General features: G+C 46.8%; 2 protein-coding genes and 1 long non-coding RNA gene across 3 annotated transcripts; all 3 read left to right on the plus strand.

The window, feature by feature from the left end:
* Positions 1-1,080: 1,080 nt before the first annotated feature.
* LOC117057515 lies at positions 1,081-4,968 on the plus strand. The gene is made up of 5 exons (XM_033168364.1): positions 1,081-1,521; positions 2,674-2,991; positions 3,360-3,513; positions 4,294-4,580; positions 4,958-4,968. The coding sequence occupies exons 1-5, from the start codon at positions 1,230-1,232 to the stop codon at positions 4,966-4,968; spliced, it is 1,062 nt and encodes a 353-aa protein (XP_033024255.1). The 5' UTR covers positions 1,081-1,229.
* Positions 4,969-8,386: 3,418 nt separating this feature from the next.
* LOC117059169 (receptor-interacting serine/threonine-protein kinase 2-like) lies at positions 8,387-14,345 on the plus strand. The gene is made up of 7 exons (XM_033170721.1): positions 8,387-8,641; positions 9,295-9,619; positions 11,078-11,302; positions 11,831-11,880; positions 12,454-12,624; positions 13,032-13,121; positions 14,311-14,345. The coding sequence occupies exons 1-3, from the start codon at positions 8,631-8,633 to the stop codon at positions 11,288-11,290; spliced, it is 549 nt and encodes a 182-aa protein (XP_033026612.1). The 5' UTR covers positions 8,387-8,630; the 3' UTR covers positions 11,291-11,302; positions 11,831-11,880; positions 12,454-12,624; positions 13,032-13,121; positions 14,311-14,345.
* On the plus strand, positions 14,344-16,385 carry LOC117059170. Its single transcript, XR_004427896.1, has 2 exons — positions 14,344-14,464; positions 16,165-16,385. It is a non-coding gene; the product is annotated as an uncharacterized LOC117059170 (long non-coding RNA).
* Positions 16,386-16,494: the final 109 nt, after the last annotated feature.

Raw genomic sequence — 16,494 nt, forward strand, 5'->3', positions numbered from 1 at the left:
AGCGGGGATTTAAAGCATACAACTTCCGACCTGTTCTCAGGAACAGGTAATTTCCCCACACAATTCTGAGCACTGCCACACCCTCAAAGCAGCTGGAGAGCATGATTTTGCACAACGTGCAATCTTCTCAATCTGCACAGAACTGATAAATTTGCAAAAGATCGCAAGGGGTTTGTCTAAAGCTCTTGACCCACCTAGTTCTCTGAATTATGATAAAATCAGTGCTTTTTGTAGCCTTGGCATTTGCATTCCTCATGGTACTTCCACAAGGTTGCCTTTCTGTCTGGTCGCCCTCCACTGGTTCAGGTAACATTGCAAGTGCTGTTGCTTAACCCCCAACACAAACACTGGGAGACACAGTCTCCCAAGTACATAGGTTCCAGACCAGCCTTTGTCAACTTGGTGCCATCCAGATGAGATGTGTTGGACCACAACTTCCATCAGCCACAACCAAAATCAAACCAAGGAAAGCTCTCAGGCTTCTTTGGAGGAAGTTGTGTGCTTTAAGTGTCAATGTAAGTAATGTTTCCTGTTTTACCATTAAAATTTTTTCCCTGCCTATGGATATAGAAACAAACTAGCAATGACAGTCCTGCAGCTCAGCCCAGTGTCCAGCAACTGGGTGGACAATGAGAAGAAAGCAGACCCTGCAAGTGTCCCTGTTTTCCAGGGACAGTCCCAGATTTACAGAAGCCCGTCCCAGTTCCTGATTTGATCCGGGAATGTCCCGCATTTCCTTAGGATGTCTCTATTTCCATCAGAGAAATGTCGGAGGGCATGGGAAAGTACGACAACCCTGCAATGTAGTCCGTGGTTTATACCGGCGTTAGGCGCTGGGGGCTAAGCCTGCTTTGGATTTCCAGGCTGCAACAAAAAGAAAACCCGTTTCCTTGAACTCGCCCCCTCACTGCCCAAATCCGGCGCTCCGCTTCTTGCTGCACCGGCTTGCCCGGGGCCCAATTTCTTCCTCTGTTTACACTGCCAGCCCGCTTCACTTTTGTCCTTCCGGGATAAAGGGAGGAGGGAGGAGAGATCTGAAAGCGAAAGTGGATCTCTGGTGCTTTTGCCTTTTAACAGACGGCGCCCCACCCGCTGCCTTTGGCCCACGACGGGGTTTCAAGCTGCTGCCTTCTTCCCCCCGCAGCCGTCGGGGGGGAAGAAGTTTTGCAGGGGAGTCGGACTTCCCTTTCTCCTCGCCATTTCTTTCCACGAGGAAGGAAGAGAGCGCGATGGCGGAGGAGGAGAAGAGGACCGTCCGCGACCGCCTTGCGGACGCCTTGGAGGACTTGAAGGAGTACGATCTGAAGCAGTTCAAGTTCCATCTGAACGCGCTCCCGGCCGAGGAGGGCTATAGTAGCATCCCCAAGGGGCGGCTGCAGAAGGCGGATCGCTTGGACCTGTGCCACCTGCTGCTCGGCTACTACGCCGAGGATGGCGCTATGGAGGTGACCCTCAAGCTGCTGGCATGCATCAACCGGAGAGACCTGCGGGAGAAGCTCCTCCAAGTCAAAGGCGGTGGTGGTAAGGAGAGGGGCGGGGGTGGTGTCGCAGAAGCACACTGAGGCGGGTGGAGGGGTCGTGGGGGGGGGTCTTAGTGGTGGTGGTGGTGGTGGCAGGGGCGTACCCAGGATCAAAACTGGGGGGGGGGGCAAGCCATGGTCGTTCAGGTTGTGACATTTCAGCACGGAAAGGCGAATGAAACCAACATTTTAGGAAAATTATATATAACTATAGCAGTGCTTTATTACAGTAGTTATTACAATTATTTGCTTGATTTTTATTTTTATTTTTATTCTAGTTACATGTCTTATACCAGGGGTGGCCAACTCCCAAGAGACTGTGATCTACTTTCAGCAGTGATCTACGTCCGTTTTGGGGGGTTCAGCTCAAAGTTGTTGACCTTTCTGGGGGATGAGGAATGCCCCGTTTTTTATGGGTTCAGTTCGTTTTTAGATTACTGACCATATTATGTAAACAGCAAACAAAAACAGCTTCAAAAAACAGAAAAACTTCCCCCCCCCAAACAGAAAGCCCCAAATGGCTGAAAAATTCAGTTTCCTACTGTTTCCAAAGCTCCTTTGCAACAATCAGCTGGCGCAACACACACATGCAGTGGCCGGCAGAGCTCAATTGTTATTTAGATTTTGGGAGGGGGAGAAAGACCGGTAGTTGAGCTTTTTAGGAGAGCTTTTTTTCCCTTTTAGGCTGCCGATAACCATTTAATTATTATTATTATTTGCTTCTGGGGGGGCAGCTGCCCCCTCCTTCCCCCCCTTCGGTACGCCCATGGGTGGTGGGGGAAACTGCTCTCCGTGAGTCCAAATCATCTCGTTTGAAAGTGGCTAAAGCAGGAGAGTTTGGGGTTTTTACCTGGCCTAGGTGCATCACTCTTCCTTGCTGCAGGTGGATGTGGATGAAAACCCCTAAGTCAGCAGACCTGCTTAGAACTTAACCTTTCTTTCACTTCACCTACCAGATTAATTTTGTTCTATAATCTCTGCATTTTCATTTTCATTCATTAATGATTTGTTCGAGGGTTTTTTTTCCCTTATGGATTATAATCCGCCGGTTCCTACAGGGGGAATTCTGTGCTGCTGTTTGGTTTTTTAATCAGAGACCCTTTTCAGTGTGATCTTTTCTTCTAATGTTCCCCTGCCCTCCCCCCCCCCCCAGACTGGCTTGACGGCTGCTTTGGTCAGGGGCAATGGCAGGGAGGAAACAGAAACATTGGTGGAAGAGGGTCCTCCGTCGCCTGCTGTGGATTTCCTCCTTTTGAGAGAGATGTTGCTTCACTTCGTTCTTTGAGAGATCCTTTGTTCTCTCTGTGGCTCTTCACTTCATTTGACAGCTGTGGGATGAGAGACTTCAGGTTTGCATCTACTAGAACTGAGATAGTCGGTGGCAAAAGCATTACTAGAAGGAGAATGGTTGAAAATGGACAAGAAAGAGTAGATGTTGAAGTCGACCAATCAAATACTTTAGCTATAAATGGTAAGAAGTGGTTTCTCCTTTTAAATTAGTTTATTAAATGCAGATGTTTAACATAAATGTTGAATGAACGCCAGTTTGAGCATTCCATTGCAACATTTTGGAATGGCTGCTAAGGTAAAGTGCTTATAAACAGCTCATTGGCACTAATGATACTGGTTTTCACCTTAATTGCCGGGGGATTAAGATTTCCACCTGCTGTGATTATCCGAATAGGGCGCCGGGGGGGGGGGTTTACACTCTCTTTTTATTTTACATGATTGCAGATGAAAAGTAATCTTGAGTGGGCTCTGAATTTGTTTTCTGTGAGGATCTACCTGCACAGGAAAACTCTTGAGTTTTTCCTCTTTCATTTTTTTTTTTATCAACAGGATCATCTGCAACCATTGGAGAGACAGAGACCATTGCCAATTGCAAGAACTTAAAAATCAAGGTTACTGAAGTGCTGGATGGAGAGTTATCTCATTTGGTAGAAGCGAAAGACGATATGGCAGGAAAGGTTTCATCAGGAACAAACACCAGGAGGTATTCTCAGTACTTAAGCGATGGACGGAACTGTTACCATGAACCACACAACTTTATTGCGCTCCTTGTTCCATGCCACACTTACACCTCGGCTACTGCTACAACACCGTCCCTCTCCGTTGGTGTTTTGTATTAAGTAGAATAAGGTGGAAGCCATGTGTAATGAGAATTGGAGAAGAAATTATAGGAGGTGGGTAAAAGTACTTTGAGAGGCACGTGGAGGTGAGAAGGGAAAGAAAATATAAAAGAAGAGCTCTCTTCACTTAGAACTACTGGTCTGTATTCAAATAAGTTCTGCTCAGAGTAAACCTATTGTAATTTCCAAACCTAAACTAATTATATCCATCAGTTTCTATGGACCTGTTTTGACCCATTGAGACTAGCGTTGGCTATAATAACCCCCAGGATCTGCAAATTCTGCCTAAAATGGGGACGCTGTCACAATACTTCCAGAGCAGATACCTGCACTTAGTCTGGTGGAAACTGAGCCGCAAGGAAAATGCAGCAGCAAATAATTTAGTCATTTTCGAAGCTGGAATAGATATAATGCCAGTAACTGCCAGCTGATTACAGTGAATTCTGCCTCAGTCTGCCACTATTTTGTTGTTGGCATATCCCTGGGGACAGAAAGCTTGAGAAAGTGTAGGTTTCATGCAGACCTCGTGTCCTTTCCCTCCAGCCAGCATCACACACAGTTGTTGGTTTTGCAGCAGACTGAGGCTGTTCCCCATCCTGCCTAACTTTGACATTTTTTTCTGCTTTGCCATTTTCTTGCAGAAGGAGTACAGTGGCAAAGACCATCCGCAGCCGCCTTTTGGACACCCTGGAGAACTTGGCAGAATACAGTTTGAAGGAATTCAGGTGGCGTCTCAACTCGCTCTCAGTCAAGGAGGGCTACAGCAACATCCCCAGAGGGCGATTGGAGAAGGCAGATCCCATTGACCTGACCCACCTGCTGCTTGGCTACTACAACGAGCATTACGCTGTGGAGGTGGTCCTCATGTTGTTGAAATCCGTCAACCGAAGAGATCTGGAGAGGAATCTCCTGCAAATCACAGAGAACGGCGGTAAGGAGAGAGGAGTCCCGGGTGCACATTGAGCTGGGTGAGGGGAGTCTGAGAGGTGAAGGGAAACTGTTCTTGGTAGTCCAGAGCATCTCACCTTGAAATAGGATCTTTCAGAGTTTCGGAGAAAGGAGGCGTTTTTGTATTTTACCTGGGCCAGGTGCATCAGAACTCTTTAGAATCATAGAATCATAGAGTTGGAAGAGACCACAAGGGCCATCCAGTCCAACCCCCTGCCAAGCAGGAAACACCATCAAAGCATTCCTGACAGATTTATTACAATAGACAGTGGAGGGAGAAGAGCTCTTACACCAACAGCCTCTGATTCCATACTTCCATATTTGTTTTGCCCTCACCTCCCCCTTGATTCTGTTTCATAGTACCAGTGTAGAAAATAAATCCTAATTTAGGAAGGATTTTTTTTTTTAAGGCCCAGGTTATTGACATCTATGGAGAGCATTTTCATTATGATTTTTGTTGTTTCCCCAGGCCACCTTGATGGCTGCTGTGGTCATGGACAATGGCAGTGTGGAAACAGAAACGGAGATGGAAGTGGGTCCTTTGTCGCCTCCTGTAGATTTCCTTCCTTTGGGAGGGATTTTACTTCCCTTCGCTATTTGAGACAAGGGGGTCTTATTTCATTCTCTCTCGCGCTCTCTGTATCGTTTGATGCTCTTGGGGCGGGAGATTTCAAGTGTGTATCCACTTCAACCGAAATGGTTGGCGGCAGAAAACGCATCAGAAAGAGAATGATTGAGAACGGACAAGAGAATGAAGAAGTTGAAGACATTGACGAGTTAAACCCTTTGGCTATAACTGGTAAGACACAGTTCTACTTTTAAATAGCCGGTTATTCAGTGCATGCCTTTGTCAGAAGTGTTCATTGCAGACCCAATGTATGAAAATGAAAAGCAAAACTTAAAAAAGAAGAAGTGTATTTTGGGGATAGAGAGTGGGCAGTGCTCAGTTGTGCTCCTAAAAAAGGTAAAGGGACCCCTGACCATTAAGTCCAGTCGTGTCCGACTCTGGGGTTGTCGCGCTCATCTCGCGTTACTGGCCGAGGGAGCCGGTGTACAGCTTCCGGGTCGTGTGGCCAGCATGACTAAGCCGCTTCAGGTGAACCAGAGCAGCGCACGGAAACGCCGTTTACATTCCCGCCAGAGCGGTACCTATTTATCTACTTTCACTTTTACGTGCTTTCGAACTGCTAGGTGGGCAGGAGCAGGGACCAAGCAACAGGAGCTCACCCCGTTGCAGGGATTCAAACCACCGACCTTCTGATCAGCAAGCCCTAGGCTCTGTGGTTTAGACCACAGCACCACCCGAGTGCTCCTAGCTGTACATATTTTGGGGGCTGTGTAAAGCAATGAAGAGGTGAAACCTCATCAACTTCACAGCCCTACAGACTCAAGTCTATAAAAGTCTACACTACAGCATAAAAGTTTACAACATGTGCTTAGTCAAAAGCACATAGGGAGACTTGAGTGTACTAAGCATATATCCGAAACATATTAACCAGCTTACTCTAGCACACACATGATGTATGGAGAGATAGGCCATCATTCAAGTAAGGCTGCAATCCTAACTCCTCTAACTTTAGTGGGAGGCCCATTGAATTCAGTGGGACCTACTTATGAGTAGACCGGTTAAGATGGCACTGTAAGTCTGGTTTATTTCTGCGCTCTCTCAATTTCTCTCAGCAGGGTCTCCTGTAATCATGAGATTTCCAGAGGCAGCTGCAAATTTCCAGAATGTAAGAAATGAGTTCTCCCACGCACTAGCAGGAGATGTATCTGTAACTGAAGGGGAGGATCTGGGGAGAGAAGTTTCATCAGGAGGAGCCACCGAAAGGTGATCTCTGTGCTTAAGCAATGAGTTAAAGTGTTGCCAATCATCACAACTTGTTGAAGACTATGCCTACAACAGAGCTTTAGCTTAGGCGTCTGCCGTTCTCTCTCCTGGTGCTTTTGCATGGTGGAGAAAGTGGAGAGACAAAATGTGGTTCTTAATTTGGGCTTGTATAGCACCCTCGGTACGCATGATAATTTATGGAGGCCAAGAGGGGCTTGCAATCTATAATTTGATACATGTGGCATAGCTGGGATGGGAGAGTACGGAATAAGAATGTGCATCGATTTCATTTAAACATTCTTAGGGTTATTTACAGCAGGGTATGCCGACTGCCATAATCTTTGTGGGAAAGGTAGATTTTTCAGGTGGGATTTGAAGGGGCAACTGCAACAAACCTCCCTTTCACACTCCCCTCCCTTGTTACTAAGTTTATTTATTTTTATTTTTATTTGCTCAGGTGTTCTGGGTCAGACTAATTAGCCACCCCACCTGTCCCTCGGAGGTCCGTCAATGAAGTTAACTCCCTTGTAGTTATAAAATAGATGTATCTTAGTAACTGGAGTTTCTTTGTCCAGCTGCCGCGGCCGTTTATAATCCTTGCCCTGGGCTTCAGGGGTTAAACACCTTATTGCCTACAGCCCCAGGGTCTCTCTCTAGTCTAGATCCCTCACTGTATCAGTCTGCTAAACCCTTTTAGCAACTCAGTGGCATTCACAATGTTTCAGCCCGCTAGCCCCTTCTGAGTGAAACCCCTAAGACACAAACTAACACCCCGCAGGACAGTTTGGACTCTTCCCTGGGTTCACCTCTTCATGAGCAGTTTATAACCCGCTGGACCCAAAAATTGACGACGCCTGACTTATAGCAACAAAACTAGTCTTTATTTTCTTTTTAGAGCATAATGGTTTCAGAGAATCAAATGTTTAAACGTAGTTTCATAACGGCATAAAAGGTTTTCTATTCAGTATAACATACTAAACCCTCGACCTAGCCTAACCTACCCACCACTATCCTGGTCTCTAACCCTCTCTCCCTCAGTCACCACTCCCTCCCTCTTTCTCCCTCCTGACCAACTGCCGCTCCCTCCTTTTAAAGGGCGAAAAGTCCCGCCTCCTGCGAGTGAGCTGCCAGTCACATAGAGTGTATGTTAACTCCTAACACGCTGGGGCTCCTGACCATACCCTGCCTAAGGGCAGATCCGTTACAACAACTCAGGGAAATGTGAGTGTTGGTAGATTCAGGAGATAAAAGGACATCTTCAGATAACTGATTTGTGGAGCTCACTGTCACAGAATGTGGCAAAGGCCATTAGCTTATCTGAACATTATGATGATGGCCATCCAATGGGATTAGGCTCATTCATTTGCAACAAGTTGCTAGCCATGATGGTTTAGCCGTGTGGTGACAGCATATCGCCAAATACCAAGGAACAATGCTGTGAAAGTGCATCTTCTTTGTGCGCTGCTAGAGCTTCCTGGTGGCATTTGGTTGGCTACTATAGGCAACAAGATGGTACACCTCTTTGGCTTGTCAAGTTGCCAAATTGAGGAGGGATTTGAACTCAGGTTTCCCCTGCTCCAACTCACTAGTCTATCCGGCACATCACACACTTGTTTTCATACTATATCTCACGGGTAGGCTACCTAAGGCCCATGGGCCGGATTTGGCCCAATCGCCTTCTCAATTCGGACCACGAATGGTCCAGGAATCAGCGTGTTTTTACATGAGTAGAATGTGTCCTTTTCTTTAAAATGCATCTCTGGGTTATTTGTGGGGCCTGCCTGGTGTTTTTACATGAGTAGAATGTGTCATTTTATTTAAAATGCATCGCTGGGTTATTTGTGGGGCATAGGAATTCGTTCATTTTCCCCCCCTTCAAAATATAGTCCGGCCCACCGCATGGTCTGAGGGACAGTGGACTGCCCACAGCTGAAAAAGGTTGCTGATCCCTGCTATATCTTAACATATGTAAATGGTCTTCTCTCCTCTCCTCCTCCCTCCTTAAGATCTGCTTTGTGCACAAGTCAGAATGGAGAGACCTCGCTAGGGGCACATGCTCCTTCGAAAAGGACGCCTGGTCTGGAGCTGTTCCACGAGTGGATCCCCCAGAACTGCTTGGAGAACTTGCAACACGTCGGCAGAGGGGGCTTTGGTACCGTCTTCCGAGCTCAGCACAAAGAAAAGGGGACTGTGGCGTTGAAGATGTTCCACCGGTAAAGCTGGTGGTTGGGTGTGTGGTTGCGGGTGGAATTGGCTATACAGATATGGCAGAGCCTCGGCCTTGCACCCACAAGGTCCCAAATCCCAGGCCCCCTGCCCTCAGCAATTTTAAGGGCTTGGGAATGTATGTTGTGACTTCTTTGGATGGTGCCAGGTTGTTTCCTGGATCCTTCATAGGAAACCCCAAGGGCAGGCCAATTTAGACTCTCTTGTTCCATGTTCAGAGTTTAGTAGCTAATGCTTTTTACTCATGGAGTTCATGGGGGAAGAGCTGCCTCTCTAGGTCAGGCCAGGAGAGAGCCCTACCTGAGACCTTGGAAGAGCCACTGCTAGTCAGTGTAGACTGGCCTTCACAAAAACTTGTTCCCTCCAGATGTTGGCTGCGGCTGATAAGAGTTATAGTCCAACAAATCTGGTGGGAAATGGGTTGGTGAAGGCTTGTCTCAATTGTACTGAGTTAGGTGGACCATTGATCTGACTTGATGTGAGACAGCTTTCCATATCTCCTCCCAACCTACTCAGGAGCTCTTGAGACCTTCTGAGCAGGCAACCCCATCTTGAGGTCATCATTCAATCAGTCCCTGTCTCAACAGTATTTTGTAACTTTCCCTTCGACTCTCACCATGGACTCTTTTTCACCCTCCAGCACCAATGCACCCAGCACAAATGTGTCCTGCATCCGACAGCAAGCCCTGAATGAAGCCCGCTTCATGGATGAGGCATCTTTTGCCCCCATCCCTCGTCTTTATGGTCTCTACGAGAAGGGAAATGAAGTGGGCCTGGTGATGGAGTATGTGGAGAACGGCAACTTGTCTGGCTTGCTGTCCAGTGCCTTGCCCTGGCCCCTGCGAATCCGCATCCTCTACCAGGTAGCCCTGGGGATAGACTTCCTGCACTGCCTCCATCCTCCGCGGTTCCACCTGGATCTCAAGCCCAGCAACATCCTGCTGGATGAAGCTCTGAATGTGAAAGTGAGCCATACTCTCTCTCTCTCTCTCTCTCTCTAGTTGAGACCAGTCAAGGTCAGTGCTCCCTTTCTGCTTCTGGCCAAAACAAAATAAAATAAAAAAATTCCTTCCAGTAGCACCTTAGAGACCAACTAAGTTTGTTCTTGGTATGAGCTTTCGTGTGCATGCACACTTCTTCAGATACACTGAAACGGAAGTCACCAGACCCTTAAATATAGTCAAACTTAAAACCATGGAGAAACCTGGTCTGAACAAAGACATTGGATTCTTATCTCATTATACATGACAAAACTATCTTTAGCCATCTCACCCCTTGCCTTTCCCTGCTAGACCAATTGCAGCCACACCTATCAGCTGATCAGCCATTCCCACCACCCTTCTGAGTAATACCCGTCCCCACTCCCTCACTATATTTAAGGGTCTGTTGACTTCCGTTTCAGTGTATCTGAAGAAGTGTGCATGCACACGAAAGCTCATACCAAGAACAAACTTAGTTGGTCTCTAAGGTGCTACTGGAAGGAATTTTTTATTTTATTTTGTTTTGACTATGGCAGACCAACACGGCTACCTACCTGTAACTTTCTGCTTCTGGGAAAGTTTTTCTCTTTTGGCTGAGTGACTCCAGGCAACCATGTCATGGAGCATTTGTAAGTTGCTGAGATTCTGAAATCTGTTCTTGGGTGTAGGCAGGCCTCTCGAGCTTCCTGCTAACTCCTCCTGAAGCAAGTCCACACCAGACCATGTGCTCTTGCAGTTTGCACGTCCATGGTGCTGTTGCAAATGACCACATCCATCGTACAAGGGATGCAAATTCCTTACAATTGTTGGAAGCTTGCAATATTCAGCAAAAAAATGGCAAGATTCTTCGCCATTGTAACGTAGCCCTCATACATTGGAAGAATTAAACACTCATTTGAATGTTTCTGGCATAACAAATATAAGTCCCATTAAAAACTGTGCCACTGCAGGGTCAGTCATAGCATCAGCCAATCTCCCACCCTACTATTAGTCTTCTGATACTTTTCAATTCTGTAATATAAAGTTTCTTTACGAGTGTCTTCTGCTTGGAGACCAGAAGAGGGGATGCTGCACTCGAAGAAAGCTGCCTTCCCCCCCAGGGATGAGAGTCTGCCTGCTGTGCAGAGCAGTGGTGCAAAACCCAGTTGCTTGTGGAGCATCAGCGTGGTTAGTGATCCTAAAGAGGACAAAGCACAGGTAACTCAATACCTTGGGAAGGAGCTGTGGCTCAGAGGCAGAGCACCTGCAGTTCAGTCGCCAGCATCTCCAGGTAGGATTGGGAATGTCCCCTTTCTGAAGTTCTGGAGAGCTCCTGCTGCCTGTCAGTCAGTGTGAACATGACTGAGCCAGGTGGGCCAATAGTCTGACTTGGCAGGAGGCAGCTTCCTAGGTTGTCCCAGTTGGGAGTTCTCTTAACTGTTTTGCCTTGTCTCCCCCATTCAGGTGGCCGATTTTGGCTTGTCCAAGTTTGGGACGGCTCAGCGCTCCCCTCTCCCCTCTGAAAGCGCAGAAGTATCTGGCGGGACCCTCGAATACATGCCCCCCGAAGCCTTTGCCGATTCCTATAAGCCAGACCCAGCCACGGATATCTACAGGTGGACAGAAGCGTCTGCTGTGGGGCACAAGGGGGTTGGCGCAATTACACGAGCACTATAGAATTAGGAAAAGGTTAGCATGACACGCAGCTCAGTTCCTCGCGGGAGCAGCCCGAGGCAGTAGCGCTTCTGAATGCCGGTTGCTGGAAACTGCAGGAGAAGAGAGCAGTCTTGTGCTTGGGCCCTGCGTTTGGTTTTCCTATAGGCATCTGGTCGGGCACTGTGGGAACCAGATGCTCAACTAGATGGGCCATTGGCTCTCCTTACTTCCCTTTCTTAGGAGCACATTGTGGGTCGGATACTCTTGCACAACCTGATGCCGTTGGGACTACAGTTCCCATCAGCCCCAGCTGGAGCTTGCAGCATTTGTACTCCAAAACATCTGGAGGGCACCAGATTGCTAAGGCTGCTTCTTGTGTGTGTGAATGAAGGCAGTGAGTCTGCCATTGCTGAACCTCTCTCTTGCCGCCTTCCTTCTGCTGACTAACCTATAGTACAGGATAATGTAGAAGTCCAGGAGATATTGCTGTCCCACAGGAAGAGGAAGGATCTCAGTTGAAGTTGGGAGGGGCTTTTAATCGACTTGCTTTTTTCTTTCCAGCTATGGGATCCTCATGTTCTCAGTGCTAACCGGCAAGGAACCTTATCCATGTGAGTTGTGCTCTTTCTGCCTATGGCTTATTTCTGCCTGTCTGAATTATTACAGAGAATATATATTCAATGCAGTTGTGCCCTGGGAAGCCAACACAAGAGCAAAATGGGCACCCTTACGACGGCGTCTACAGCATCTTGTGGCAGGGAGTCAAGCACATACTGGGAAAAGGTGGCTTGTGCAATTAAAGCTGCCTTGAGGCCAGGGGAGGGGAACTGGATCTGGCTGGTGTGCTGGATTCTCATCTCTTACCCCCACCCCCATGGCCCAAGTGAAACAAGTGGGTGGGGCTGCTGGCCTGTCAATCACCTGTGTTCTGGTGGCCCATTTTTGCCCATGTGATCAGCTGATGGTTGGAGCATTCAAAGCACTGTGCATGGCAACAGGCAGGCTCCGGCAATTAGCCAGTTGGTGGCTGCAACCCCCCTTTGCTGCATCACCTATAGGGCGGTGGGCCAAATAGGGAGGCCTGGTGTGGCAAAGGTTTCCCCACCCCTGCTTACGACTGCGTCAAGCGATATGTCTTGGAAACGTTCTGCCGAATGCCTCTATATGTATCCATCCCTGCTCAGCCAACCCTCAGAGAGACAACTCCATCTTCAGAATGCAAATCCAAGAGAATCAACGGCCAAACACCGGGGAGCTGGAGGGGAAGATACACGAGGTGGAGAAACTGGAAAATCTGATCAGCCTAATGAAAAGGTGCTGGCAGAAAGACAAGGCCCAGAGACCATCCTTCAAGGGTAAACGTCACCTCTCCTCTCCTCTGCCCCTTACTATTTTAAAGGTGCTAGACCTCAAGCCTCTTCAAAAGTTGAGTCTTCTGATTCAGAAGCCCTTCTTTAACCCTAGAAGTTGTGAGACAAAGGAAATGCACTTCTGGAGGGGAAAGTGTTGCGGCAGATGACACGTTTTCAAAGGTCCTCTTGTTCATTAGATAAACCCAGGCACTGAAAACAGATTTTGGGGCTGAGCCCTGGTGACCCTGACTTAATGTCAGAAGTCAAAGCACACAAACGTGACTCCGCGAGTGAATTTTTAAGTGCTTTGGGACTGACCCTAGTGCCATTTTGAATGCATAGAAAACCCTGTCAGAGCTGTGCAGGAAAAGTGTGTCGTTCTTTTTTATTTACTTTTCAACTTTGCTCAGTCTGCAGCCAAGAGATGGAGGAAATCTATTCCTGCTACATGCCGCACATTGAGACTGCTGTCTGTGAGGTCCAGGATCGTTTGGCAAAAGGTAGTAAAACCATGTTATATATCAGTTTTGCATTCTCAACCATCCACTAGGTAGCAGTAATGTACCAATAAATTTATCACGCCTTTCTGTTCCTCAAAGTGTAGGCCAGAGGTGCCTGGCAATATTTTTTTTTTAATGGAACAATTTTTTAAAAAAAGATTACTGCAGCAGAAAATAAGGCAACAAAAGAAGCTCAGGATAAATAGGGACAACAGACCGTTGTGGTATAATAGTTAGAGTGTTAGACGCGGACCTAGGAGACCTGGGTTCAAATCCCTACTTAGCCATGAAGCTCACAGGGTGAGCTTGGGCCAGTCACAGCCTAACCTACTTCATAGGGTTGTTTTGAGGATAAAATGGGGAGGAGGAGAAACACACCTTGAGCTCCTTGGTTCAGTAATAATAATAATAATAATAATAATAATAATAATAATAATACCAATCTCAGTTCTGTGTACCAAAAGCACATTTGAGCAGGACGATGTTAACTAGATGTCAACAGTGAAGGAGCCAAATGAGTTGAGCTAGGGAGTAATAACCAACTACGTATATATATACTCTCTCTCTCTCTCTCTCTCTCTCTCTGTGTGTGTGTGTCTATATATAAATTTTTTTAATCATATATGTTATTTTTATTAGATTTTCTGTTTTACAATTTAGAATATTCATTTAAGCAACCTTAAAATATCAAAAACTTTCCCTTCTTCTCTTTCCATGGTAAATTTTGCATAACATAAATCCCTGCATATTTTATATAAACCAGACCATTCAGTATTCCACTATTCCATCCATCAAAACTTATTTACACTGTTGAATTTATCTTAATGCTGCCAGTGTTTTCAAGTGCACCCCATATATCCAGTAAAGATTTTCCAATCTTCTTTAAACGTATGTTCTTCTTGTTCTCTTATTCTGTATGTTAGGTCCGCAAGCTGCGCATATTCCATCAGTTTAAGTTGCCATTCTTCTTCTTTAGTCGGGACCTCGCTATTAGGTCCCAACTAATAACCAGCATTTTGAATCAATCTCTTAACAACCACCATGGCTTTTGCTGTTGGTTCAGAGAGCGGGGAAGCCACTCTCCTCATAAACAGCTGTTGCTGGTGAGCATGTAATTGGCCATTTTCCCCACGGCAGATATGCCATTGGGTTGATTAAATAAAGCTCTTTCTCTGTGTTTGTTTTCTAGCAAAAGCCCTCCCTTTAAGAGTTGCTGAGGACCAGGCCAGACATCAGAGTAGAATAAAGCGGCCTTGGTCAGAAGTGGACTGTGCCATGCCCTGTACCGTGGAGACAAAAGAGGATTCAGAGAGAGGCGCTTCTTCAAGAACAGCTACCAAAGGGTAATTTCTGTGCTCAAGTGATGAGCTGAGGCATTGCCCAGTATCGTGCAGTTTTTGCTGGAGGACCCCGCTAAGGACCATGTTTACACCAGGACTGGACGTCCACCTTCTTCTTCTGTTCTCTCTCTCATTTGCCGTGGCTGTGTCCCAGGGGCAGACAGTAGTAAGGATGTGGGGGACTGAAATACAGGTCAGTTTCGGGCAAAGACTTGTTTGATTGGGACAGGGCTGTTATCCTCAGCAAGGAAGTGGTGTTGTTGAGATGGATGGTTGAGGCCTCATGTGGAATGCATTGGTGTTGTTATGGTAAATGTGGGGCTACTGGATGGTTTTCAGAAGCTGAGTTAAACATTTGGGATGGGTTGGAATGATGTTGTAAGGAACTGTGTCTGGGGCACACACCTGAAGTGGAGAGGAGAGTATGAGATGCCACAGTAAGTGGGCCAGGCCGGGGCAGTGGGGGGGGGGAGTTGAAAGGAACATTTAAAGGCAGTTGGGGTGGCTGTAGACACTTGATAGTTGGAAGAGGGTGGAGAGGATTTACCGGACAGAAATGAGGTTTAGGGTGGGTAGGAGGTGACCTGTTGCCATCTCTAAGCTAGCAGGAGTAATCTGGTCTCCCCACCAGCAGCATAAGGAGGAAAGAGTGAGAGAGAGAAAAGGGCTGTGTAGCAGGCTGTGGGAATGTTGTAGATAGTAGGAGAGGATATATTGATTAAATGTTATCCTTCCTCACTCACGCCAGTGAGTCATGTAGCAGAGCACATTCCCCTCAATACAGCAGGAAGCTAGTTTGCAGAGTCATTTGAATCTCTTTAGTTAAGCAATCCAGTCTGGCATGCCCAGATTGGATTTATTCCTGGTAAGTCCCCTTTTGATCCCTCTCAAAAGAATAAAGACACAACAGTATTTCCTTAAAAGTAACAAGAAGTTTACTTACATTCAGTTCACAGCATGATCCCTGAAGACAGGCTTTAGCTTGTAGTTACAGTTACAGAGAAAGGTGTGGATTCATCCCATATGGGGATTGATCCCATGTGCTGCTGGCTGAGAGCCAGCAGTGCAGTCCAAGAGAATCAAAAGAGAGAAAGATGGCTGCATGACTGGACCTTTTGTGGGGTCTGCAAGGGTCACCCCCCCACCTACCTGGTGTAACAGGTAGTTATACTGCCTGGTGTAACATCCCCCCCGTCTGTGTCCACTCTAGGGAAACAAGGAATGTTGTATTTGAGTGCTCCAATGGATTACATCCCACACAGGCCTCGTTCCTTGAAGTGTTTAAGAGGGATTGAAGACCTCCCATTTTTTATTGGCTTTTAATGGGTGGTTGGAGATTTTGTACTATGGATCCTTGGATTTTATCGCTGTTTAGATTATTATTAGATTTATGGCAGCAGTTGGGGACCTAATTAGGCCTCTCTATTTGGCCCATGAGGTCATTTTGGCCAAGCCAAACCCATTTGCCCTACGTGCTCCCCCCTCGCCTGTAACGTTGTGCTTGACATCAGGTGTGGGGCAGGTCAAGATGCAGCCACCTGCCAAAAGCAACACCTCTGTGTCTTTGCCTGTGTGGTTTGATTGATAGAGGCTGCTGAAAGGGCAGTAAGATGATCTTACTGTGATTTCAGGTGATTGACAGGTGGGAGGCCCTGGAAACAGATTGTGTGTGTGTTGTAATGTTGCTTCCTCTTGATTCTCAGCTCCATTTGTTTGGAATCTCTGCCTCCTGGTGAAAAGCCTGCTGATCGTATAAAGAAGTCTAAAGCGAAGTTAAGGGAAGATTTTGCTCTTCAAAGAGACCGAGAGGCATTCCTGAATATAGCAGAAGAGGACGGTCTTCTCACAAAGGGCGAGTGTTTATGCCTGAGTCAGATGAATGATGCACAGGAGTTTGTGGAGAGCCTGGTCAACACGGTGCTGGAAAAAATAGAATTCATGCATGACTTATTCCTCTACTGTCTGGAAAAGCTAAGGCTCTGAGCTTGGAAAGATCTGCCTATTTCTGAATATTTAGAAAATGGTGGCTTATG

Source organism: Lacerta agilis, chromosome 14 (genome assembly GCF_009819535.1).
Source record: "Lacerta agilis isolate rLacAgi1 chromosome 14, rLacAgi1.pri, whole genome shotgun sequence".
NCBI lineage: Eukaryota > Metazoa > Chordata > Lepidosauria > Squamata > Lacertidae > Lacerta > Lacerta agilis.